Source organism: Prosopis cineraria, unplaced genomic scaffold, assembly GCF_029017545.1.
Source record: "Prosopis cineraria cultivar Desert tree isolate PC_DT_omini unplaced genomic scaffold, ASM2901754v1 PC8, whole genome shotgun sequence".
Classification (NCBI taxonomy): Eukaryota; Viridiplantae; Streptophyta; class Magnoliopsida; order Fabales; family Fabaceae; genus Prosopis; species Prosopis cineraria.
In genome coordinates, this window is record NW_026555339.1 from 7,011,179 (window position 1) to 7,037,961 (window position 26,783).

Here is a 26,783-nt window from a genome sequence, read left to right on the forward strand (position 1 = left end):
AGACCCATGCAAAAATTTCTCAATTGAAAATACTTGTGTGGGCCCCCATGGACCATCTCCTGTGTCTAAATAGTTTTTCTTTTGCAAAAAATTATTCTATAAATAATTAAATGTATATTCTTTAAATTTATTTTTCATACTTAAATTCTAAATTTATTTATTTGGTTTTTAATTAATTTTTAGTCTTCGAATTCGAATTTTTTAAAAAGTCTAAGTTTGTATATACTTGTTATAATTATATTCATATTCAAATCTCTCAAATCAATAATTTATGAAATATTTATCTGGCGACTTCTTAATTGATATGAATTTGTATTAATTAAATTGATGATCAAGCCCCTGAGTAGGTAGTTAATTGTTCACAAAATTGACTCATTATAATTTTACTTTTCATGAGGTCGACTCTCAAGAACAAAACCTTGTAATTTGAGTTTAGATGCCGTAACAATGTTATTTTCGCACAGGATTAAATCTTGTTAGTTTAAAGTAACAAAAATTATATGCGAAAATAAATAAAGGTTAAAAAAATAACCAAATTATTAGCTGATTAATCCAGAATGTAATTGGGTCAGGCCCAAAGTCCAACTCAGTTATTTCTTATTACTGAAATGAAGGTGGTGTTGGGCTCTTCATGGCACTTTATACCTTGTGTCGTTATACAAACCCATTTTCACGGTTGATACAATAGAAAAACCATTTTCACGAGTTCCTTTTGTGACAATAATAATCAATCTTGGAGGGATTGGTTGCACTAATAAAAATATGAGCGATTCGAATCAATTTATCTTAAAATTTCATATTCTAGTGAAATATGTATCCATATTTTGGTAAAAAAAAATGTATCCATAATAAATAAAACTACTAAAAACATTCTTGAGGTACCTATGATTTTGTAGGACTTGTATTCATATATTTCGTGAAATAAAAAAAGAAACTGAAATTTGAAAAAAAAAAAGTCAAAAACAATGCGTTGCATGAAAACCTGACATTTTATTTTTAGACGGACTATTATTTTTAATTTATTATATGCGTCTATTACTGTAAATGGACAAGATTTAAATTTGTTTAAAGGAAGATTGACAAATAAATACCTCAAAATATAAAATTGATAATTTGGTCTCTCAAAATGTAATAATATCTTCTAAGTTTCAAATGACCTAATTGTTATTGAAAAATTTTATAAAATGACAAAAGTATCTTTTAATTTAAAAAAGTGTAACAATTTTTTTATATTTCACAACTCTAATTTATCAAATGACTAAAGTGTTTTAAGTATTTACAATTTTTTCTCACCATTTTTATTCAATGAGCAAACTGCAACAAAAAATTTTAAAATTTACAATTCTAACTTAGTAAATGATTAAAATGATTTAAGCATTTGCAACTTTTTATCACATTTTTTCTTCAATTAACAGAGTGTAGCAATTTTTTTTTTACAACTTCAGATATGAAATTTATAAGTCTGGTTTAATAAATAACCAAAATGGTTTCAACATTCACAAGTTTTGTTTTATCATTTTTCTTTACTTTCTTAAAATTAAGGGGTATTTTTATTATCTCATCAACACGGTAATGACAATTAGGTTTTCTGGAACTTTTTCACAAAATCAAATTGTCATTTTTTTAATTTTGGAGAAATTTATTTTTCATTGTACCATATTTAAATAAACACCCCAAAGATTTTTTTAATTTTGAAAAATTGAAAACAATACGAGAAAACAATTGGCAATGGATTGAGACAACATGCTGTCCCAAAACACTGCCATATCTTCTTCCATAATTGATGATTCCTAAAAAGCCCACATCTTACATCCTCTTCAAAAAAATTGTCAATTTACAGAAAATTGCATTTGAAGTAACAATTCTTCGAAACAACATCAATAATAAATAAAAAATTATACTATTTTAAATACCAGTCCTTTTTATTTCGTGAAAAATGTTTATATAGTTTTGATGGCAAGCTTTCTTTCATTTTGGTAAAAAAGTCTTTTCACATTAAAACTAATTGATAGATAGTAAATCCCTGGAAACTATATAGAAAATAATTATCACATTTTGTAATACGTAATTGTCATTTGCATATTTTGATGATATCTTCCAATCATTCTTCCTTTTTTTAATACATATTTAAAGTAGTTTTATTATTTATAAAGTTTAGGTGAGTTGGGTTTTAAAGACTATCAGAGTTATAACATTTACTCAAATTTAAAGAATACTTATAAAGATACTTACATATCGCCTATCAATAATATATTTTTATTGACAATGAGATTTGAACTTATGACTTTGTAAGTTATAGGTTGAATCCTTATTAACTGGACTAATTCTTTTATAGGCAAAATTTAATAATTTACAGCAATTATTATCATATTTATGTTAATTTTTTTAAAAAGTTATATTTTAACATCAACTAATTAACTTTTTATTATCCTTAAGAATAATTAACTATAATTATTCCGTACATTGAACGATGTTCATCTCCCACATCACCCGGCAACTTCAGAAACTGGGTTAACTTCGTGGACATAAACAAAGCTCCGATGATCCCAACTATACTTAATATTAACAGTTTCATGCCAGCTAAATCGTCGAAATCGATGCACAAGACATATCTTATCCTCTTTCCATAATTAAGAATCGACCACACGCGACATACTCTGTGATCAATTCGAGGTATAGCTTACCTTCACGAATTTCTCGTTCCATTTGCTGTCAAAAAACCAAACCAAAATCATGTAATTCCCGACAACATCGTCCTTCACTTTCACCGTGTTCTTAACCAGCAAAAACCTTTTCTTCGTTCCCCTCCTCCTTCTTCATGTCTTCATCGTGGTGTCTGGCCAAGCACAAGGTGGGTTTTCAGAATCTGAGCCGTTCTTCAGTTTCATCAGAGCCATTGATCCCCAGAACGTTCTTCACATTAATGGCTCATTTTCTTCATCTGCGAGAACTTCACATCTCTGCATGATGAAGCTGAAGGGTGTTAGATGCGACTCTGAAGGTACCAACATTGTAGAGATTAGGCTAGAAAGCCTGAATCTCACTGGAACAATCGATGCAGAATCTCTGTGCAGGCTTAAGAAGCTTAGGGTTTTGAGCTTAGCTGCGAATAATATCAGAGGCAATGTTCCGAACTCAATTCTGCACTGTGCTAGCTTGTGTTATCTGAATCTTTCAAGCAATCATTTGAATGGGAGAATACCCAGAGGCTTAACGAAACTGAAGTTTCTGAGAACATTGGACATCTCAAACAATAATTTTCTAGGAAAGATGAACTTAAGTCATTTGTTTGCTGATTCGTTGAATGAAGAAGCTGTAATGCAATCAATGGTGGATCCTCCTCTTACCAGTAATATTTCTCAATCTAATAATGATGAAGGAGACAATTTCTCGATCCTATATGTTTTGGTCATTGGAATAATGTTGTTATTCTTGAGTTTTTACTTTGCAAGCATTAAGGTTGGGGAAAAAAGTGCAGATCATGATAATAATGATGATGATAAGACATTGAAGAGCATTGAGCAATTTGATCATGCCATCAGAAAGGCTAAAATAACTGAGGTCAAAGAAGAAGAAGACATGATGATGATGAAGCTGAAGAAAAGAGATCATATTCATACAGATGACCAGCTTGTATTCTTTGAAGAGAATGAGAGATTCACAATGGAGGATCTTCTTGGAGCCAGTGCTGACTTAAGAAGCGAAAGCTTCTGCAGCTGTCTCTATAAGATAAAAACTGAAGAATAATGATGGCGAGTATGCAGTGAAGAGATTGAAGAATTTGCAGATATCCTCAGATGAGTTCAGTAAAACAATGAGGAAGATAAGCATGTTCAAGCATCCTAATATCCTTCCCCTTGTTGCCTACCGTTCTACCAGTGAAGAAAAACTCATCATTTACAGGCACCAGAGCAATGGAAGTCTGCTAAATCTTTTCAAGGGTGAGTTCACACTAATTTTTGAAACATGTTATATCTGCACATTTCCAATAGAATCATCTCATCTCAACATTAATCATAAAAGCTTAAATGGAGTGGCTTTCTTAAGCTAGTTTAAAGATTGATCAAAGGTGTGCGTGGATAGAGGTTTGGGATTAGGTTTCGTTCCTGGTGCCTCCCTTCTGGTCTTCCTCCATGATAGGTGGGTTTGAAAAAAAAAACAAAGAGAAAAAGAAACAAAAACTTCCTAACGTGAGTGCAAGAGGGAGATCAGAAAGGAAGCGCAAGGAGACAAGCTTGCAACTTGCAAGTCTAGAGGTTAGGGTTCAAATCTTCCTGATATCCCGTTTAGATAGTATTTCTTAAAATCTCAAATATGTTTTTGGTTCAATATTCGAGAGAAACGTCGTGAGAAGCAAAGTAAATAAGGTTTTGAAAGTCTATGATAAATTCATCATCATCTAACTGTGACGATTCAGGCAAAAAAAAAAAATCGTGACGATACTTTTTCAATATGAATTTTACCATCCATGAAGTTTGAAACCATGATCTAAATGTAATAAGCCTTAATAATACCTTCCACTCCACTCAATCACTCTTGGCCCGCTTTTAAGTCTTCTTCTTTTGTTTCTGTTTCAGACTATCTTGAAGGCAGAAGATATTTTCCATGGAAACTGAGGCTATCTATAGCACGAGGGATAGCAAGAGGATTAGCATGCTTGCACCAGAAAGTGAAAGAACAAGACACAACAATTCCACATGGGAATCTGAAACTATCAAATATCCTTCTCAGTGACAACAACAATGAACCACTTATAAGCGAGCATGGACTATCAAATTTGTTCCTAGACACAACAACCAGACTGTTCTTCATTTTGGGGCTGGCATACACAGCCCCAGAGAAGAGTCTATCAGAGAAGGCTAATGTTTATAGCTTTGGAGTAATCTTGTTAGAACTACTCACAGGAAAGAGCATAGAACTGAGCAGAATAGATCTCACAAAGTGGGTCAGATCCATGGTGAAGGAGGAGTGGACTGTGGAAGTGTTTGACAAAGAGGTTAGGGAAGATGAGTATCAGTGGGCATTTCCTGTGCTAAACGTGGCCCTCATGCGCGTTTTAAGTCTCCCAGAAACTCGACCTTCCATGGAAGAGTCGGTGAAGATGATAGAGGAAGTGATGAAGGAGAGAGAAGAAAATGATAATAATAAGAATGTTTCAACAACGGTAGCTTGCTGCCCTATTGGATCCAACCAGCATGAAGCTTGTTGCTCGCTTCATAAGATCATTCCTGATATGTGGGATTCTCCAGGATCAAATTATTGAGTTTTGAGTCTCCAGCTTCTTCTTCTTCTTCTACTTCACGCAAAGCATGTGCTTGCCTGCATTTTTAAATCTGATCATATATATAAGTACATAACCAAGTTAGTGATTATTGCAATATTTGACATATGAGATATCAGATATCTACGGTATAAAAGTGACGTATTTTGGTTAGTTTCATCTATATATATATATATATATATAAATTTGATCCTTTTCATAGTTCACATAGTATTAAGTGTTTGATGAATTATAAGATTTTTTAACTTGCTTTGATGGGTCACAATTTTTTTATACTCATTCCTTACAAATGCGCTCCCTGATGCCATGCGCTTGTGAAGAGAATGATCATCTTTGAATTAACTAACCCATCTTGTCTAGGGAGAATGATAGAGAGATTTCAAAAAGATTAATTAATTTAAATTAGATTTTAAGTATCAAATTTTAATAATTTTCAACTCAATCTCTCAATTTTATAACTTCATTGTAATGAATTTGCAATTTGTATTTCAAATTTTAGCAGAAAAATATTTTGTTATTTTTCGACCATGTTAAAATTTAAAAAATTAAATTATAAATTCACCACGATACAGTTATAAAATTGAGAGATTGAATTGTAAATTTATAAAGTTTGACACTTAAAATTTAATTTAAATTAATTGATCCTTTTGGGACTTCTTTGTCGTTCTCCCTTCTGTCTATTTAATTTATTCACAATGTTATGCACTCTCTCCATTTTAATGTGATGAACGTTTTATATTTTTCATTATGTTTTGAAAATATTATTTTCTTCAAGACTCCAGTGGAATATAAATTACTCTTTTTTATAATTACCCGTTTTTAATTGTTAATTTATTAGGGAAAGAGATAATATTTAAGAGATGATTAGATATTGATATTACGAGTAATTTTGTTAAATACACTTCAAATGTTTTACCATCTAAACTATTCAAAAGCTTTTTTTAGTCTACATATACTAAAAAGACAGGGAGAATGACAGAGATATCTTAAGGAGATTAATTAATTTAAATTAAGTCTTAAATGTCAAAGTTCAAAAATTTACAAGTTCGGCTCTCAATTTTATAATTTTATTGTAATAAATTTGTAATTTATATTTTAAATTTTAATAAAAAAATAAATTTATTTATTCTTTAATCATGTTAAGATTTAAAAAATAAGTTACAAATTCATCACATAAGTTGCAAAGTTAAAAAAATGAATTTAAAAATCCATGAAGTTTGGTATTTGAAACTTAATTTAAATTAATTAATCTTTTTAAAACCTATTTATCATTCTCCCAAAATGGTATCCCCTTAACTTCATCTTCTGGTTCTCGTCCCTACTTTTGATTTGAATTATTTAGATTAAATTTAGACATTTTAAGTTAAATATTTCATAAAAAATAAAATAACAGTTAGATATAAAAAAGTAAATAAACCTGAAGTGTCAAAATTCAATAAGAGAAATTCAAAGCAAAATGGAAGTGAGAGAAAATGTATTCCTGTACATTATTATTTTTTATTGCCAGAATTAATCCTGTACATTACTTTGAACATCAATCAAATCAGTATATGTAAAATACAATTTATAATAAACATATCATTATAAGTTATGAATAATGCAATTTATTTTTATATATTTTTACATAATACTTGAGAACGTGTCTAATTATTTTTTTGAAAAATATTATATACAATTAATTTATGCCTAAAAAAATATCCACATTCCATGCCCACTTGAACACATGATGAAACACAAACATACAAACAAAAAGCTACCCAATTAGGCTTTTAAAACAGCCTTTTAAGTGATTTCTCCAGCAACCACCCAACCCTCCTCTTGAAGAAATTCTGGTGGGAACATGGTCCACTTGCATACAATAATAAAGTTCTTATTTTTTTAATTCACCAAAAAAAAAGTTTTTATTTTTTATTTTTATTTGGTTGCTTGTAGATGTGTTGATTAATAAGAAGTATCTATCTCCTTCCACCTGAGCTGTTAAATTAAATGTCATTGGAATCAACTTTGCTTATCCTTTTCATGAAATGCCTCTCCCTCTCACACTTTGACAGAAATTCATTGTTATATAAATATGTATATCACAAGAATTTGATGGCCTAGAATACAAGCATCTCTACTGTATTTTTTCTTCAATTCTCTTTAAAAAAAAACACTTAAAAGAAAGAACACATGCTTGACTGTGACACCACCTCAACATATATAAGTCAATAATAATATATATTGACTGATCACTTGTTCTTGAAAATTTAATTTCTAACTAAGTTTGCCATTGCTTTTATTCTGTCTTTTTTGAGCTTTTCTTTAATAATTGAGTCCTTTAATTGCAAAACAAGCCCTTTAGACAAGATCTATCATTATTATTATTCTTATTGTTTTTTTTGTAATGTTGTTTGTTTTGTTTTTTTTTATAAATATAAACGAGACATGAGTAAAAATATTTAAAATAAACTATATTTTACTTTATTTTATCACCTGTGAACATTACATCTTATTAGTTATTATAGATTTTAGTACAACTACATAGATTTAGAAATTTTCGATGACATAGGCTCAATAATGTCTCTTACAGAAATACCAAATCTTACATTTTATTACATTTTTTGGGAATTTTGTAAGGATATCCTTGCCCCAAGTTGACAGAAGATTGCTCGTTTCAATCACATAATTTATATTTCAATGAAAAAGCTTCAACAAATGAGCACTTGAAAAATGTGTTGCAGTTTGAGTTACTTGACCATAATGAATTATCACAAGTACATTTTTGGTTAAACAAACTAATTTAACTGCTAAAATTAACAAAGGTATAAACTATATTAATGTCTTGGAATATTTTGAGAAGAACATTGCATCATTTAATAATTCAAAATTTTCGGTGCTTGCTAGAGAACAATTTAAAGGAAACACACAAAAAAAAAAAGTTCTTTAATCCTATTATATATGCGCATGACTATGTATGTGTGTGTGCGTATCATGCATCGATTGTAATTATATATAGTCTTTACATTTATGAAAAATATAAGTAATTGATTAGATTAAGAAAGTTTATCTTTCATGACATTTTGAATAAATTAAGAATTGATGGAATTAAAGAATTCTGAAAATTCAATGCCACACTAAAAGATTTAATTGACAGTATGTTTTTGAAGAGAAATGATCATAATGCTCTTGTTTATGAATATCATATATCCCAAGTGGAATTTTTCTTAATACGAAAAACTTATAAACTTAATCATATGTATGTAAGGTATTTGTTTCTAATCAAATTAAGACATGTAAAAATCATTTAAATATTATTTATTTTACAACAAAATCTTATTATTAATATTATAAACACATTAAAATCCATTTACTCTAATTTAATTGAATAAAAATAAATTAAATATATAAGATTAACTACTTGAATCATGTTCTCTCTTAATAATGTGCGGAGAAGGTAAAGCACCACAAAAGGGATTAGATTTTCTTTCAGTTTTTTTTTTTAACATAGAAATTTCATCAGTTCAATGCTACCGATTCAATCATATTAGATGCACACATTATTCTCTCACAAAAAAAAAAATGCACAGATTATCCAATGTCTTCAATCAAAGCCAATTTTCAAATATTATGAAAAAATTTTAAGAGTTATAAAACAAAAAATAAATAGCAATTAGTGTTTTTTTATAAAAAAATTGTCTTTGTTTTTTTAATTAAAACTTCAATTTCTCTGTCCGTAAGGTCACTTACCAAAATTCGAATTATTAAAAAAATAAAACTCTAATTTTATTCTGACTATGAATAAATGACTATGTTTTTTAAATAAAAGAAAATATCATCATCTGCTGTCATCTCTTGCTCCTCCTCCTCCTCCAAATATTCTTACACCAGACGATTTGCAGTCTCTCTATTTATATATCGTCTCCTTCTCATGTTAGCTGCCATTTCTATCTCTGTTTATTATTTTCCTTTTGATTTAATTGAGGGGCGGTGGTATCACCAACGAAGAGATAAAAAGCAAGGGACAGGCTTTCGATGGAGGATGAGCGCATCCTCTGTTTTCCTTCTTAGTTTTCCCTTACATTGAAAATTTTTTCACAGATTTTTCTCATCCGTAACTGGTAAATTGATATCTGTGTTTGCTTCATTTTTCGTCGATCTCTTGACCCTTTGTAGTTTCGTCTTTGATCCATAAAAATTCATTTGCTTTGGTTTTTCTCCTTCTGATTCCAGATAATCTGATTCTTCTTTTGATTGATGCACGAAAGATCCGATGTTCTTAGATCGACTTTGACAAAACCCACTTCGTTTCTGATCGAAGCTCCATCTGGGTTCTGTCTGAATTTAAAGTTAAGGAGTATCTTCTCAGATTTTCTTCATCTGCATTCTTGATCGCTTTGCGATTTTCAAGCAGGTGAATATTGAATTTTTCTTCGCAGACTGAGCTTAATTATTTATCATCCGTTAAAAAATTTAATTAAATTGTTTCTGTGTCTGGATTTTTTCGCCATCATTGAATTATTTAGTCATCCTTATGGAATTGTGGTCACTTCTTGGTGAACCATGAGAATTTTGATCCAAAATCATTGCTTGTTTGAATTCGTACGAACTTAGTATGGAAATCTGTTATTGATAGCTGAATGGTCATGCTTGGCAGAAGAACAGATGGAATCAGATCTTGGCAAGCTTTTCATTGGAGGAATTTCTTGGGATACTGATGAAGAACGACTCAGAGAATATTTTGGGAAATATGGAGAGGTGATAGAGGCTGTGATAATGAGAGATCGCACCACAGGTCGTGCTCGTGGTTTTGGCTTTGTAGTGTTTGCTGATCCTGCAGTTGCAGAAAGAGTCATTTTGGAAAAGCACATGATTGATGGTCGCACAGTGAGTTAGTTAATCGTGGATATATATACATATGTGCAGTGATAGGACTCACCAAAGTTTTCGTTACAAATGACGACATAATCTTTGTACTTTAGTTCTAATCTGTTGATGATATAAATTGTATTTATTTCTGGCTTCCATGGGCTAAAGACTTGCACTTTGCTGGCCGATTTGAGCTACTTATTATGTACATTGGATGAGAATTGACTTTTGATTATAAAAAGAAATTGAAAGTGACTTGCAAGTTTTGATCTATATGCTGGCTTCTCAATTTTCAGGTTGAAGCAAAGAAAGCTGTTCCTAGGGATGATCAGCAGATGATCAGCAGAACCTCTGGCAGTGTACATGGCTCTCCTGGTCCTGGGCGCACAAAAAAGATTTTTGTTGGAGGACTGCCTTCCAGCATCACTGAAAGTGAATTTAAGAAGTATTTTGATCAGTTCGGTACAATTAATGATGTTGTAGTGATGTATGATCACAATACCCAGAGGCCAAGAGGCTTTGGCTTCATCACTTACGATTCAGAAGATGCTGTGGACAGAGTTCTTTATAAAACATTTCATGAACTCAATGGAAAAATGGTTGAGGTCAAGAGGGCAGTTCCAAAAGAGCTTTCTGCTGGATCCAGCCGAAGCCTGTTGTTAGGAACTAATTTTGGTTTTAATAGGGGCAGTAGCTACCTAAACAGTTATGCACAGAGTTATAATATGAGTCCAGTTGGGGGCTATGGAGTGAGGATGGATGGTAGGTTTAGTCCTCTTACAAGTAGTAGAAGTGGAATTTCCCCCTTTGGCACCAGCGGTTATGGAATGGGACTGAATCTGGACGCAGGACTGAGTGCAGGATATGGTGGCGGGACTTCAAATTATGGAAGTAATCTCGGATATGGTCGGGTGATTGGTCCTTTTTACAGTGGTAACTCAAGCAGATATACCACTCCTATAGGCTATAATAGTGGTAATGGGAGAAGTGATTCTCTAATGAGCTCATCTTCTCGAAATGTCTGGGGAAATGGTGGCTTAAGTAATGCCAATAACCAAGTCAGTGCTGGTGCTAGCTTGGGATCTGGAGGTGGTCCTTTTGGTGTTTCAATTAAAAATAGTGGCACAAATTGGGGTCAATCCTTTCCAACGCAGGGTGGAGTGGCTGCTTCCGGTTACACCACTGGGATTAATGTTTATGAAGGTGGCGACAACAGTTTTGGGTTAGGAGGTACAGGGTATGGAAGAAGTGGTAATATAGGTGTAAATTCATCTTCTACATTTTCTACATCAGCTGGTGGTTATGAAGGATCCTATGGGGATTTATACCACAATAGTTCAGTTTACAGTGACTCAGCTTGGCGATCTGCCGCTTCTGATCCAGATGGTTCTGGTTCATTCAGTTATGGACTTGGTGGTATAGCCTCAGAGGACCCAGTAAAGACTTCAGAGGGTTATATTGGAAGCTACAATGTTTCAAGCAGACAGCCTAATAGAGGTAAGACCTTTGGATACATCAAGTGACCTTATCTCATAAAGAAATCTGATTATAGTTTATTAATATGATTTTTTTATGGTATCTAAATGTGAGATTAAGGATGGAATGCCACCCAAAACCATGCTATGGTAGAAGCAACATGCCACCCCTAACACATATTAAGGCTTTGCATATCAGAAAATGAATTGTTTAAAAAGAAGTTAAAAAGAAAATATGGTTATTAAGGATTTACTCATTTGTGGTTACAATAGTCTGTTCTTAAATTTGGATCAGCGAATTTGTGTGATAAATTGTTAAGGACACAAGCAGCTTCACTAGTGTTTTCCTTCAATCAATATCAATCAATCTAAAATTTTAAATCTAGAATGAGCTGCACTGTTTACAAGCTATAAACAGCGACAACTCCTCTCAAGTTCTTAATAACTTTTTTTATTCTTCCAATATCCGTCCACACATTTTATTGGACTCATGGAACTTAATCGTTTATTGCTTCATTATTTTTTCACAAGAAGGTTTAAATATTAGAAAGATGAGTATCTCTCCCAAACATCATTTGGGGGAAAAGATATCTCTTTATGCCCATTATTCTAGGTTCCTCATCTTTATTTCCCCCATGGATATCAATGCTGACAAGCCACAAGAAACTTTTAATAATGTAATTGTTTTCATTGATTATTTGAATTGGAGAAAAGCTAAAGGAGTTATTTGTGACCGTAAGGTGCCTAATAAACTTAAAGGAAAGTTTTATCGTACTGCTATCAGACCGACAATGTTATATAGTAGTGAATGCTGGGCTCTAACAGGACAGCAAGAGCATAAAGTTGGAGTAGCAGAGATGAGAATGTTACGATGGATGTGCGGACATACACGTAAAGATAAAATTCGAAATGAGCACATACGTGAAAAAGTGAGGGTGGCACCTATTGAGGAAAAAATGGTAGAAAATCGGTTGAGATGGTTTGGGCATGTACAAAGAAGACCAAGGGAGGCACCAGTGAGAAGAGTGGAACATATAACTTTGAGTCCGATTAAGAGAGGTAGAGGAAGGCCTAAGAGAACACTCTTGGAAGTTGTTGAACGTGATCTCTTAATTAATAATATTTCTAAAAGCTTAATAAATGATAGAGCACAATGGCGTCTTGCAATCCATGTAGCCGACCCCACCTAGTGGGATAAAGGCTTGTTGTTGTTGTTGTTGTTGTTGATTATTTGAAATGGATTATCATATAGTCTTTTTTTAAGAGTTTGCTGCAATTTGAGTATAAGTATAGCCTACTTCTTCCTCTGCATGCTCCTCCTAGCATTGCTGATTTTCTTTATCTTACAGTATGATGAAATTGGATATTTCCTGAAAATAATTCATTGTTATTTTCAAGAAAGTGTACAACTGATTTCGTGTTAATGAAGCATTGTGATTTTAATATCAAATTTGACCATTCAATTCATTTATGTGGTCATCCAATGAAGAAGGACCGGACCATTTGCATAACTTTGCCTATCAGATCGCTATAAAATGGTTGACATTTTGGGATTTGCATTCCTTAAATATGTCAAATGTTTTGGGATGTTATTTTGACTCAGTCCAATGAGTTTTATTCACTTTCTCATCTCGTCTTCCCACTTTCTCCAGGAATTGCTGCCTAGAGGAGATGTGTTAATTCGGTTTATCATGGAAACAGTAGATCAAGTGAAACTGGTCAGGAAAAAGAGGTTTTGTGAATTCTTACATTTTCAGCTTATATGGATATCATCATATATATATATAGCTAACGGTGTTCTTTCATTTGAAGTATACATGTTCAAAGAAAGCAGTTTACAAATTTTATGTAAGGTTTGGGATTTTTTTTTCTTTTTCTTTTTTTGGGTTCTCTTGTTATTTTTTCAAGACTTAGGCTTCCTTTCTTGGAATTTGATTGAGCTGTAAAATCAGATTGCGGGATATACTCATGAAGATTGGTTCCCATAGTGTAGTAGTGCATCTCCAGCAACGCGTATCAGCATTAGTATGTTTAGTGATAGATTAATGATTGTTAAGCTTTTTTTTCTTTTGCCCACTGTAATGTGCGGCAGAGGTGTTGTTCGTGTCACCACGTTCTTCTGAAATATGTTTTTTTTCTCATACCAAGTTGTAAGTGAGGTTTAGTTTGATTTATCAAGTGTGAAACATGGGAGGGATTTGCAGTTTAGGATCCCCATCAAATAATTAAGTTGCTAAACAGTTTTATAATTCTTTCTTAGACAGATTGTCATACAAGTTTTTACAGTTTTCATAGTCATTGTCTGATTGATGAATCTATAATTAGTCAGTCTCTTCTTCTCCTGTTTGGCTTTTTTTTTTTTTTTTCCAAATGCTTAGTGCTGATAATGCATATGATTGGAAATGGACAAAAGTTGATTGGTTCAAATAAGTGGGTTTGTTAAATGAAATATTTTAGAGCCTATGCTTAGTCAGCGTAGACTTTTATTATGTTATTTGGCTTGCTGTTTAGGGCAAATAATATGCATATTATTGAAATATGAACAAAAGTTGATTGGTTCAAGCAAGTGGGTATGTCTCAGAATTGAAACATTTTAGAGCTTATGCTTTGGCTGTAAAGACTGTTATTTTATTTAGCTTTCTGTTTGTTCCTTTTATGGGATACCATCCTTCTAATAACATATTAGATTTTGATTTTTCACCCAATTTTTGTGTGGTTGCATTGCAACTTGGGTAAACCAGGATTTCTTTAACTTTAATTGAAACACACAATTATATGTATTTCACTATCTATAAATTTTTGAAGTTCCTTTTTTCCTCCTAATACCAATTGATTTCGAGAAGTCACAACTAATTTAGATAGAATCTTTTTGGATCACATGGGTATAAAAATTTGTTTCTCGGAAAATAGCAATTAAGGACAACTGAAAAAATTTATATCGGTCAAATATCAGTTGTTAAAACTCAATGAAAAACAAACTCAAATGGATTTTTAACTTAAAATAAGTTGTTAAAATTTGAATAAATATTTATTGGTAAAAGACTAACTTAAATAATCAATTTAGATTTTGACAATAAATAGTCCTTAATTAATATAAATTTCTTTCAACAATTTTAATTGATATTTTTTCTTTATTTCTTTTTAACAAATCATTATAGTGTGAATAGTCCAGATTCATGTCAGGTTGGGCTCTAATAAAAAAACTTTCTCAGCATAATTTATAATTAAGCACACCTTATAGTTATGCACATGCATTCACAAAAGCCTTCATGCAAGTTCAAGCGGTCCCATTTCTAACTTACGAAGTCTCTTATGTGAGAATAAATTAAATATTGTTCTCTGGTTTCTGCTTGACTAAGTCGAAAATAAATGTTTCTGTTCTCAGAGATTCTATATAGTTTGTTTTGCTATTTTTGTTAATTTGAGAGGATTTATCCAAAGATGCTTTTAAAAGTTGTTTTAACAAGTGTTGAAATTGAAAAGTAATGTTTGGCAATCAACTCAAGGGGGAAAAAAAAAAAAGAGAAGAGAGTAGCTTTTGGGCTGAGAAAGGCCACCTGCAGATTATTTTATTCATATAATACTTCGACCGTGGGCGATTACTTTATTTTTAGTTTTTAATTATGTGCTCAAAATTACATTCGTTTGGAATCATTATTTTCAAAAGTGGTTACGAAAGGAAAGTAAAGACTTAACGAGTGCATATCACGCCACAAGAATTAAATGTATAAGAACTTAACGAGTGTAGATTAAAGGTACTAATTAATAATTTTCCCAAAAATCTTTCTCAAAAATCAATAAATGTACCAGTACAAAATATATTTTATCTAAAATATCAGTATTTAACAAACACTTTTTTTATTATTATTTCTTGAAAGCCACAGAAAATTCTCATTTATAAATGGAGGTGCTTGGAAAACTTGCTTCATCCTTGGTGCACAAAAAAGTATTTTTTAGAAAAGAAATAAAAAAAAATATAACTAAAAAATGAAATAGGTGTATTTTTCATTTCTTTTCCAGAAAACATCTTTCTATTACCAAATATTGCATTAACATATTCGTGTTGCTCAACCACCGCAAGTTTCAAAATATAGCCTCCATAATTTAATCTCATTTTTAATACTCATGAAGACAAAATGTCACAATTTTGCATTGCATAATTGTCTTTTAATCGGCTGCTCAACAAGCCTTCGAGTCGCGTCATTGTTCAAATCATCTAGAAAGTACTCAATGTAACCAATTCAAGCGATTCGAGCTCCAATTCAGCACAAATCCAGATCAACCATCTCATCAGAAGTAATTCCAGATTCAACAAGAAGTAAACCTAAGTTGTTAGAAAATTATTAACATGGTTTAGTTAACACCAACTAAAAAGAGAGAACGTGTCTTATTCACATGTTGCTAAAAAACCCCCAAAACTATGATTTATCGTTGAGATGTGGGAAAAGTGCCCTTACTGTGATGTTTCGGAGACTTGCAGAAAAAAAGAAAAGGCTCCTTTTAGTTCATTTGGAAGGGAAAGTTGGAGAGAAAGTGCCAAGGGAGGAGGACGTGTGGGGTAGTGCACACTTGTTTTACTGGAGATGGCATGAGCAAGGGCTGGCTGTTGCTTGTTTAGCCCTTCAACGATAAAAGAAAAGGCCCCAAAAGTAAGGCAGCTCTGAAGAAGTTCATGTGGTGCACCTGGAAAATCCTAGAGAATAAATCAAGATTGCAAAAATAACTGGGAAAAATACAACTTTCATCTGTATTTAACTATGCATTATATTGATTTTCAGAAGAATCAGGTGGTCTTAGTCGACGAAGTTTTTTCTCTCTATTTTGCGTCATTTAATGGGGTAACATTTACATCTCAAAGAATCTCTCGACTTCCCAGTCAGGATAAGTCAACTGCGTCCATTTCTCTCTCTCCTTATCTCTTTATTTCAGTTATCCATATTTAATACGCACAAACGCACTCTCAGTCTCAATGCTTTGCCAATAAGATGTGATTTAATGCATATGATTGGATTTATCTATATTTAACACGCACAAACGCACTCAGTCTCAATGCTTTGCCAATAAGATGTGGTTTGATGTATATGATTGGAGAGTTAATTGCATGTGTGCATGTAAGGATGAGGAGGGCTATTTACAGCATCATTCAGAAAAGGCAAAAGAAACATTGATACCTGGAAAACTTAAAGCAAGACCAGTACAGCATCCAGCTACCCCAGCATTAATGTCTGACGATGAAATAGTCAAATATCACAAATATGTTACTATGAAATAAAAGTAACAATTCCATGGTAAACAAGCTTATACCATCATCCTTTCCTCTGAGTCTTTTCAAGATGCGACAACCAAACTGTGCACTCCCGACAAAACTGCAAATGACTAGTACATAGAGAAAAGATTACAAGCTGTTTAAAAAAGAAAGAAAGAAAGAAATATATCCAAATGTGAACTGACTAGACAAAGTTAAAGTAGCTGGAAGAAAAAAGAAAAGGACTAAGGTCCCCAATGCACCTTGGCATAAGATCCTGCTTCCACAAAGGATCCTTTGAATCCTTTCTTCTTAAACAATCCAGCATCTGAGACATGCCCAACAAAGGCATCCTTGAGTAATATCATAAGGATTGAATGTAGTACTGTAAGCAAAAGTCAGATTTCTTCAAAATGGTCCTATAGTCGTTACCTCAGAAATCATTGAATTCTCAAGTCAGGAATGGATTATGCATACTTAAAACTAAAACACCTGTCAAAAATCATCACACGGCTGGCAAATTATGTACCAACATCCATTTTCATCCAAATTACAGAGTAGCTAATACCGAGTAAGCCTTTTACTAAGTGAGGGCATCCAGAAAAACTTCAAGTCCTAATCAACACATCATTAGGGGGAAAAGGATTAATTGTAAGTTTATAACAAATCACAAGAGCTTTCCCCTAAAAATTGAATCGAACATGTTTCCTTATTCTCGAGTACATTTTACCAAAGGATTACAAATCTTTGCAGCCCAAACAATATATCGTTCCTCATAGAAACCTTCCACCAATGGAAACCAATATTTCCCGCTACTGAAACATTACTTCAAGTCCATCCACATTCTGACACAGCAATAAGGTAACGACAATTTCCATAATCGGAGAGGCTATCTTCGTCCTTAAAGACAAAAGTTATAGTTTACACGCTATTCAATACGCAATTTTTTCTCCGTTAGGTTCATCTAAACATCTAATGCTCCCCAGCTTTAGAAGAATACTCAAAATCAAGCTATTTAAGTAATGTATGTAGGAGTAAGGCAGTAAGTCGCAGGGACGGGGAGAGAGAGAACAATAGCCAAAGACGGAGCCCATCAAGTCGCCGGAGGCAGAGTCGCCGGCGAATCGTAGAAGGCAGACAGAAGGAGAAGCAGAGAGTGCAGGAACTTGAGCCATGCGAACAACGGTTGCTTTAGTGGTAACCTCTTTGTCGGAAGCGATCTTCGAAAAGGCCATGGTTTGTTAAATCCAAAATGTGGTCGGAGCTGGTGGCATCGTCACTTTTGAGATAAATATTTTACTTCCGAGAGCCACATGCGCATTTAACGTTGAAGATTTTTCCCGTTCCACGTTTTTTTTTTAAAACAAATATTAACAAAATTATGAATTTTAATTAATCTAACAATACTTAAATTTCGCTCAATTATTATATAAAAATATAGGTAAAAAATCCAATTTTATTTAAAAGGATATTATACTTAATTTTGTATATTTAATATGATTGCTTCTAATTAAATTAAAACATTTCTATCTTTCATAAAGTATTTACTTTCTCCATTTAAAAATATAAGATATTTTTAATAAAATCTCATCATTAATAAAATAGTTACTTACTTTCAAATTAACTCTATTTTTTATATTTATTCATATTAAATACCCTATAATAAATATAAAGTTATTATTAATATGAGCACTTTTGAAAAATCAATGATTATATCTCAAAAGATTAAAAATGTTTCATCTTTTTTTAACATCTAACTTCTCAAAAAATACCTTATATTTTTTGATGAAGGAGTATTTTCTAATAAATTTTTATTATTAATATTATTAATATTATTAATATGTTAAAATCTACTCCCTCCGTTAAAAAATATAAGGGGGAGCTAACAAAACCCTATACTTTTCATTACAAAACCAATAAGCTTGAAAAAGATGGATTATTTTGTGAAAGAATTTTTGGGCCTATAGATTCAGTTTTTAACTGAATCTCACCCTAATAACGTAATTACCTACTTTTCAACTAATCTTACCTTTTTATATTTATCCCTATTAAACAACCTATGATAAATATAAAGTCATTATCAATAGGACACTTTAAAAAAAAGATAATGATTACACCTCAAAAAACTAAAAATACCTTATATTTTTAAACATTCAACTCCTTAAAAAATGTCTTACATTCTTAAACGAAGGAAATACTTGTTTTAATTTAATTTGATTTGATGAAAGTATATTAAAGTTAAATATCTCGATCTTATCCTAATACAAGATTATGAATATTTTGAAAACATCTAAAAATATTTTATTCAACATAATTGCATATTTGAAACTGAAACTCATAAATTTTAAAATAAACTTATTAAAGTCCTTCATTACTTGAATTAAACACTTTTCTTTTAATCAATCTATCTTATTATCACTATTGACCGACCTCCTCCAAAGCTTTATTTTTGTTTGTTATGCACATAATTCTTTGTTTTTAACATTCCTCTTTCAACGGGTAGCATTTATTTAAACATTGAAATTTTAAAGACATAAATAAAAAATTTAAATTAAAACAAGTAGTTAGTTAAACTTATTTTAAACATGAACTATATTTAATTAGTTGCTCGCACTTCGGCTACAAAAAAACAAAATCAAACACTTAAGTATCATTATAAAATATATATTTTTGACAAATTATGCTATTTATAAGTTAGGATAAGACTTGCTCCCTCCGTCTAAAAATGTAAAATATTTTTTAAGAAGTTAGATGTTAAAAAATGTAAAATATTTTTAGTCTTTCGAGGTGTAATAATGATCCTTTTTTAACAATACCCTAATTGATAAATAATTTTATATTTATTATATAGTGTTTAATAGGAGTAAAATAAAAAGATAAAGTTAGTTTAAAAATAAGTAATTACTTTATTGAAAGGTGAAATTCAATTAAAAATATCTTATATTTTTAAATGGATGAATTATATACTTAACCTTATATACTTAATATACTTATATCAAATTAAATCATGACACGTGGATTTTGATGCATTCATTTAAGTAATAATAATAATTTATTATAAAAAAATAATCTATAAAACATTCACATGTCTTAATTTAATTGAATACAAACACCATATAAATTTAAGTATATACATTTTTTCCTTTAAGTTATAACATTGAGCCATGTAGTGTATGAAATTGTTTTTTGGGAGATGACAATTTGAGACCACTGAAGCAATTTTAATTCATTATAAGACAAACAAATTATCAAATTTTTTAGGATTTGACATCAATTATCTGTAATTTTAACACTTGTGTTTAAAGAATTAGCGATTCATGTTTCACTTTTTAATTCGAAGTATTGAAAAATTTAGTCTCAACGATTTATAATTTGTGCTTGCAAGATTCTAAATTGAATTTAGCAATTCGCTGTCTTACAATGGAATTAAATTACTATATTAGCCTCAAACTGTCATTCTAAAAAAAAATCCAAGGGAAAAAAGAAAATGTGGGAGAGACTGTAGATGCTAAAGTGCCATACTTCTCTCTCTCTTTTTTTTTTTTTAATGCTGAATTTAAATCTTCAGTCTAACAATTAAAACTCGCAACTTGACCAATAAATTTGTTTCAAATTTGCTGTCAAATGTAAATACCCCTCTAATTTTATGAATACGGTGTCTTCTCAAAGATAAAATTAATCCAATTTATAAAGTATTGTATTAATATATCAAATAATTTTTCTTTTTTATCCCTAAAATTTTAATAGTAGTAACGTCATTTAAGCTAAAGTTTAATGATATTTAAAAAAATGAATAGAAATATAATTGGAATACTTGAATGTTTTCTGGACAAATAAATCCATGTAACACATCCTATAATAAGCACTAGACAGACTACATGTCTTACCTGTAGAATAATTGAAGCATTAAGTTTAATACAATTTTTTCTTTTACATCAATGCAACTGATTTCAATCATGCAATAGTGCCCAAATTATTCAATGTTTTCAATTAAAGTCAAATTTTTAAAATTATTAAAATATTTTTTAGAGTTATACAGCATAATAAGTATTTTTTTTATAAGAATTGTCTGTTTTTTTTTGGCAAAAAAAAATCTAATTTATTTTGAACATTAATAGATGACTATGCTTTTTATATATATAAAAAAAATTTAAAATATCGTCATCCGCTGTACCCCTTACTCCTCCAAATATTCTTGCACCAGAGGATTTGCAGTCTCTCTCTCTCTCTATTTATATGTTGTCTCCTTCTCATGTTAGCTGCCATTTCTCTGTCTGTTATTTTATGTTTCTTTTGATTTAATTGAGGGGCAGTGGTATCACCAACGAAGAGATAAAAAGCAAGGGACAGGCTTTCGATAGAGGATGAGTACATCCTCTGTTTTTCTTCTCAGTTTCCCCCCACATTGAAAGTTTTTTCACAGATTTTTCTTATCTTTAAATGGTAAATTAATATCTGGGCTTGCTTCATTTGTCATCGATCTCTTGACCTTTTTGAGTTTCGTCTTTGATCCATAGAAATTCATTTGCTTTGTTTTTTCCCCCTCCTTCTGAATCCAGATAATCTGATTCTTCTTTTGATTGATGCACGAAAGATCTGATGCTCTTAGATCGACTTTGACAAAACCTACTTCGTTTCTGATCGAAGCTCCAACTGGGTTCTGTCTGAATTTAAAGTTAAAGAGTATCTTCTAAGAATTTCTTCATCTGCATTTTTGATCGCTTTGCCTTTATCAAGCAGGTGAATATTGTTTTTTTCTTGCTAGAGTGAGCTTAATTATATATCATATGTTAAACAAATTAAATTGTTTCCGACTCCGGATTTTTTTCTCCATCATTTAATTATTCAGACATCCTTGTGGAATTTTGGCTGCTACTTGGAGAACCAAGATAATTTTGACCCAAAATCATTGCTTGTTTGAATTTGTACAAGCTTAGTATAGAAACCTGTTATTGATAGCTAAACGATCATGCTTGGCAGGATAACAGATGGAATCAGATCTCGGCAAGCTTTTCATTGGAGGAATTTCTTGGGATACTGATGAAGAACGACTCAAAGAATATTTTGGGAAATATGGAGAGGTGATAGAGGCTGTGATCATGAGAGATCGCACAACAGGTCGTGCTCGTGGTTTCGGTTTTGTAGTGTTTGCTGATCCAGCTGTTGCAGAACGAGTCATTATGGATAAGCACATGATTGATGGCCGCACAGTGAGTTAGTTCATTGTGGATATATATATGCAGTGATGAGGCGCACTAAAGTTTTTGTTGCAAATGACATCATGATCTTTGTACTTTATTTATAATCTGTTGATGACAGAAATTGTAATTTTTTCTGGCTTGACTGAGCTAAAGACTTGCACTTTGATGGCTGATTTGAATTATTTATTATGTACATTGGATGAGAACGGACTTCTGTTTAATGAAAGTGGCTGGCAAGTATTGACGTACATGCTGGCTTTTCAATTTTCAGGTTGAAGCAAAGAAAGCTGTTCCTAGAGATGATCAGCAGATGATAAATAGAACTTCTGGCAGTGTACATGGCTCTCTTGGTCCTGGGCGCACAAAAAAGATTTTTGTAGGAGGCCTGCCTTCAAGTATCACTGAAAGTGAATTTAAGAAGTATTTTGATCAGTTTGGCACAATCAACGATGTTGTAGTAATGTATGATCACAATACCCAGAGGCCAAGAGGCTTTGGCTTCATCACTTACGATTCAGAAGATGCTGTGGACAGAGTTCTTTATAAAACATTTCATGAACTCAATGGAAAAATGGTTGAGGTCAAGAGGGCAGTTCCAAAAGAGCTTTCCCCTGGATCCAACCGAAGCCCGTTGTTAGGAACTAATTTTGGTTTTAATAGGGCCGGTAGCTACCTAAACAGTTACGCACAGAGTTATAATATGAGTCCAGTTGGGGGCTATGGAATGAGGATGGATGGTAGGTTTAGTCCTCTCGCAAGTGGTAGAAATGGAATTTCCCCCTTTGGCACCAGCGGTTATGGAATGGGACTGAATCTGGATGCAGGACTGAGCACAGGATATGGTGGTGGGACTTCAAATTATGGAAGTAATCTCGGATATGGTCGGGTGATTGGTCCTTTTTACAGTGGCAACTCAAGCAGATATACCACTCCTATAGGCTATAACAGTGGTAATGGGAGAAGTGATTCTCTAATGAACTCATCTTCTCGAAATGTTTGGGCAAATGGTGGCCTAAGTAATGCCAATAACCAAGTCAGTGCTGGTGCTAGCTTGGGATCTGGAGGTGGTGCTTTTGGCGTTTCAATTAAAAACAGTGGCACAAATTGGGGCCAATCCTTTCCAACGCAGGGTGGAGTGGCTGCTTCCAGCTCCACCACTGGGATTAATTTTTACGAAGGTGGAGACAATAGTTTTGGGCTAGGAGGTACAGGGTCTGGAAGAAATGGTAGTATAGGTGTAAATTCATCTTCTACATTTTCTGCATCAGCTGGTGGTTATGAAGGATCCTTTGGGGATTTATACCGCAATGGTTCCGTTTACACTGACTCAACTTGGCGGTCTGCTGCTTCTGACCTAGATGGTTCTGGTTCATTTGGTTATGGACTTGGTGGTATTGCCTCCGAGGATCCAGTAAAGACTTCAGAGGGTTATATTGGTAACTACAACGTTTCAAGCAGACAACCTAACAGAGGTAAAACTTTTGTCTGCATCTAGTGACCTTATCTCATGAAGAAATCCAGATTATAGTTTATTAATATGATTTTCGCTGGTATATAAATGAGAGATTAAGTCGTTGCATGTAAGAAAATGAATTGTTTAAAATGAAGTGAAACAGAAAATATGGTTATTTGCTCATCAGCAGTTATCATAGTTTTTAAAATTTTGATCAGTGAATTTGCGTTATAAATTGATAGACACGGGAGTAGCTTCAGATGTTTTATTTCAATCAATCAATCAATATGTGAACTATACAAGTTATGAATAGTGCAGCTTCTGTTGAGCTTCATGTAATATTTTCTTATTCTTCCAATATCTCTCCCTACATTTTAACGGACTCCATGCAACTTTACTTTTATTTCTGCAATTCTTTTTTCTCATATTTCAACAAGGTCTAAATAGTAGAAAGATGAGCATCTCTCCTGTGAGGGAAAAGATATCTAGTTATACCAATTACTCTAGGTTCCTCGTCTATATTTCCCCCATGGATTTCAATGCTTGACAAACCACAAGAACTTTATAACATTGGCCTTATGTTCTTTTATTTTTTGAAATGCATTATCATATAGGATTTTTCAAGAGATTACTACAATTTAAATAGAAATATAGCCTGCATGTTCCTGCACATATGCCCAGTGTTGCTGAATGTCTTCATCTTATAGCATGATGAAATTGGATATTTCCTGAAGAAAAAAAATCATCAGTGAGACCAACTACTCTCATGTCAGAAGCGTATGGTTGATTTTGTGTGAATGAAGTATTGAGATTTTAATATCAAGGTTGATCATTCAATTCACTTTGAAACGGATGTTCTTCTGAATTTATCATTTTACTTTACTCATTTTCTCTTCTTGTCTTCCTACTTTCTCCAGGAATTGCCGCCTAGAGGAGAAATGTTAATTCAGTTTATCATGGAAACAATAGATCAAGGGAAACTGATCAGGAAAAAGAGGATTTGTGAATTCTTACATCTCAGTCGCTTAAGATTTCAGCTTATATGGATTTCATCATATATATAGCTAACGGTGTTCTTTCATTTGAAGTATACATGTTTAAAGAGAAAGCAGTTTACAAGGGATTTTATGTAAGGTTTGGGACTTTTTGGGTTCTCTCATTATTATTTTTTTCAAGACTTAGGCTTCTCTTGGAATTTGATTGAGCTGAAAAATCAGATTGCCGGATATACTCATGAAGATTGGTTCCAATAGTGTAGTAATGCATCTCCAGCGAGGCGTATCAGCATTAGTATGTTTATTTAATGATAGAGTAATTGTTGTTAAGCTTTTTTTTTTTTTTTTTCCTTTTGCCACTGTAATGGCTGGCAATGTTGTTCTTGTTGCCACGTTCTTCTGAGATATGTTTTTTCCCCCTTATCAAATTGTAAGTGAGGTTCGGTTTGATTTATCAAGTGTGAAAACATGAGAGGGATTTGCAGTGTAGGATCCCCCATCAAATAATTAAGTTTGTAAACAGTCTTATAATTCTTGTTTAGCCAGATTATCATACAAGTTTTACAGTTTTTATAGTCATTGTCTTTCTCTGCTTCTAATTGATGAATCTTTAGTTTATCAATCTCTTTCTGTTCTGTTTGGCTTTTTCATCTGCTCTGCGCAAATAATACGCATGATTGGAAAATGGACAAAAGTTGATTGGTTCAAATTAGTGGCTATGTTTCAAAATTGAAATATTTTAGAGCCTATGCTTAGTCAGCATAGGCTTTTATTATGCTTTTTTAGCTTACTGTTTAATGCAAACACTAGGACTATTATTGGAATATGGACAAAGGTTGAATGGTCAGATAAGTAGGTTTGTTTCAAAATTGGAACTTTTAGAGCTTATGCTTTGGCATTAGAGACTTTTTATGTTTAGCTTTCTGTTTGTTCCTTTTATGGGTTACTATCCTTCTAATAAATAATAACAAATTAGATTCTGATCTTACACAGAATTCCTGTGTGGTTGTGCCTAGGTAAATCAGGATTTGTTTGGCTTTTAATAGAAATATACAATTGCATGTTTCACTGTCTCTACTCATAAGATCCTCTTCTCAATATATGTATATATTAATTGTTTTTTGAAGCCACACTGCGTTTAACTAATTCAAATCGAGTAGAGTCGGATCACATAAGTGCAAACATTTTTGCCTATAACGAATTATATAATCTAGATTCAAGCCAAGTTGGGGCCGGCCTAATTAAGAAAGAAGCTTTATTAATCTAATTTATAATTAGTCAAACTGAATAGCTCTTGGGGAAACCATAAAGCACAAGCATTAACAAGTCTTCATGTAAGTTCAAGTGGTCCCATTTCTAACTCATGAAGTCTCTCTCTCTTTGCGATGCTTAATTTGAAAATGTTTCTAATCTCAGTGCTTTTTTATAGTTTTTTGTTGTTGCTATTTTTGTTATATGAAGGGATTTATTAAAAGGTGCTTTTAAAAGTTGACTAACAAGTTTCAAAATTAAAAGTCATGTTTGGTAATCAATTCAGAGGAAGGAAAAGAAAAAGCGTCTTTTTGGGTGAGAAAAGGAGTCATAAACCTCTAATGCAAGGTAAAACGAATACAATTTGAACTTAAGCAGAGATCTTGTCCGTTGGCTTAGCAAAAAGTGAAGATTAGTTCATTAAATGAAAGCAATCTCAGCCGTTGGTCGGAATAACAAATCTTAGTCATTGGTTGCTTTAAATTAAAATTTCAGTCTTCTTCCTCACTCAAACAATCATACTTGCACAATAAGAAGTTTCTTCTTGTGCCGGAAAACAAAGCAAGACAAGAAAGATTCATGAGTCATTTGCACGTCTCTGGCATGGATTTTAAGATCTTACGCCCGTAAAATGTATAAGGACTTTTAAATTGTAAATCCCTGAAATTTTCATTTATAAAAGGCTCTTGGGTTCTTATTTGTCATTCTACCAAAAATGTATGAGAAAATATCATTCAAAGAGATGAGGCAATTTAATATCAAACAAGAATCAAAAGATTTTGAAATATTATTGTAAGATTAGGAATTGATTTAAAAATAATTTGAGCTGGGAAAAGATTATAACACCTTTACTTTTCTTTTTCTTTTTAAAAAAACTTGTCAATTAGCATTTATTTTTTATTAAATGAAAATAAATACTTGTTAATTAATAAATAGCTGCATGTTAAAATATGATCTACACTTCTCTCTTTTTACAATCAAGTTTTTTTAAAATTCTTAAATTTATCAATCAGCGAATGATTTCTTATTAAATGAAA

General features: G+C 32.0%; 4 protein-coding genes across 4 annotated transcripts; 3 read left to right on the forward strand and 1 right to left on the reverse strand.

Annotated features, from left to right (window-relative positions):
• Positions 1–2,265: 2,265 nt before the first annotated feature.
• LOC129318391 (probable inactive receptor kinase At5g53320) lies at positions 2,266–5,263 on the forward strand. Its single transcript, XM_054963116.1, has 4 exons — positions 2,266–2,288; positions 2,784–3,718; positions 3,765–3,941; positions 4,578–5,263. Exons 1-4 carry the CDS (start codon positions 2,266–2,268, stop codon positions 5,261–5,263), a joined length of 1,821 nt encoding a protein of 606 aa, XP_054819091.1.
• Positions 5,264–9,121: 3,858 nt separating this feature from the next.
• On the forward strand, positions 9,122–13,860 carry LOC129318683 (heterogeneous nuclear ribonucleoprotein 1-like). Its single transcript, XM_054963582.1, has 5 exons — positions 9,122–9,378; positions 9,491–9,671; positions 9,915–10,144; positions 10,423–11,623; positions 13,254–13,860. Exons 3-5 carry the CDS (start codon positions 9,923–9,925, stop codon positions 13,265–13,267), a joined length of 1,437 nt encoding a protein of 478 aa, XP_054819557.1. The 5' UTR covers positions 9,122–9,378; positions 9,491–9,671; positions 9,915–9,922; the 3' UTR covers positions 13,268–13,860.
• Positions 13,861–15,865: 2,005 nt separating this feature from the next.
• On the reverse strand, positions 15,866–18,110 carry LOC129319045 (mitochondrial import inner membrane translocase subunit TIM22-3). Its single transcript, XM_054964076.1, is given in 7 exon segments — positions 15,866–16,086; positions 16,088–16,284; positions 16,773–16,826; positions 16,906–16,938; positions 16,941–16,977; positions 17,110–17,231; positions 17,919–18,110. Coding segments are annotated over 7 exon segments (666 nt in total). The 5' UTR covers positions 18,082–18,110; the 3' UTR covers positions 15,866–16,026.
• Positions 18,111–21,037: 2,927 nt separating this feature from the next.
• LOC129319014 (heterogeneous nuclear ribonucleoprotein 1-like) lies at positions 21,038–25,074 on the forward strand. Its single transcript, XM_054964045.1, has 5 exons — positions 21,038–21,289; positions 21,406–21,586; positions 21,827–22,056; positions 22,319–23,519; positions 24,418–25,074. The coding sequence occupies exons 3-5, from the start codon at positions 21,835–21,837 to the stop codon at positions 24,429–24,431; spliced, it is 1,437 nt and encodes a 478-aa protein (XP_054820020.1). The 5' UTR covers positions 21,038–21,289; positions 21,406–21,586; positions 21,827–21,834; the 3' UTR covers positions 24,432–25,074.
• Positions 25,075–26,783: the final 1,709 nt, after the last annotated feature.

Coding starts and splice junctions, on each gene's coding strand:
- LOC129318391 (XM_054963116.1), top strand. CDS start 2,266: ATGAGATTTGAACTTATGACTTT. Junction 2,289..2,783: donor AGATTTGAACTTATGACTTT/GTAAGTTATAGG, acceptor GTTCTTAACCAG/CAAAAACCTTTTCTTCGTTC. Junction 3,942..4,577: donor TCTGCTAAATCTTTTCAAGG/GTGAGTTCACAC, acceptor TTTCTGTTTCAG/ACTATCTTGAAGGCAGAAGA.
- LOC129318683 (XM_054963582.1), top strand. CDS start 9,923: ATGGAATCAGATCTTGGCAAGCTTTTCATTGGAGGAATTTCTTGGGAT. Junction 10,145..10,422: donor ACATGATTGATGGTCGCACA/GTGAGTTAGTTA, acceptor CTCAATTTTCAG/GTTGAAGCAAAGAAAGCTGT.
- LOC129319014 (XM_054964045.1), top strand. CDS start 21,835: ATGGAATCAGATCTCGGCAAGCTTTTCATTGGAGGAATTTCTTGGGAT. Junction 22,057..22,318: donor ACATGATTGATGGCCGCACA/GTGAGTTAGTTC, acceptor TTCAATTTTCAG/GTTGAAGCAAAGAAAGCTGT.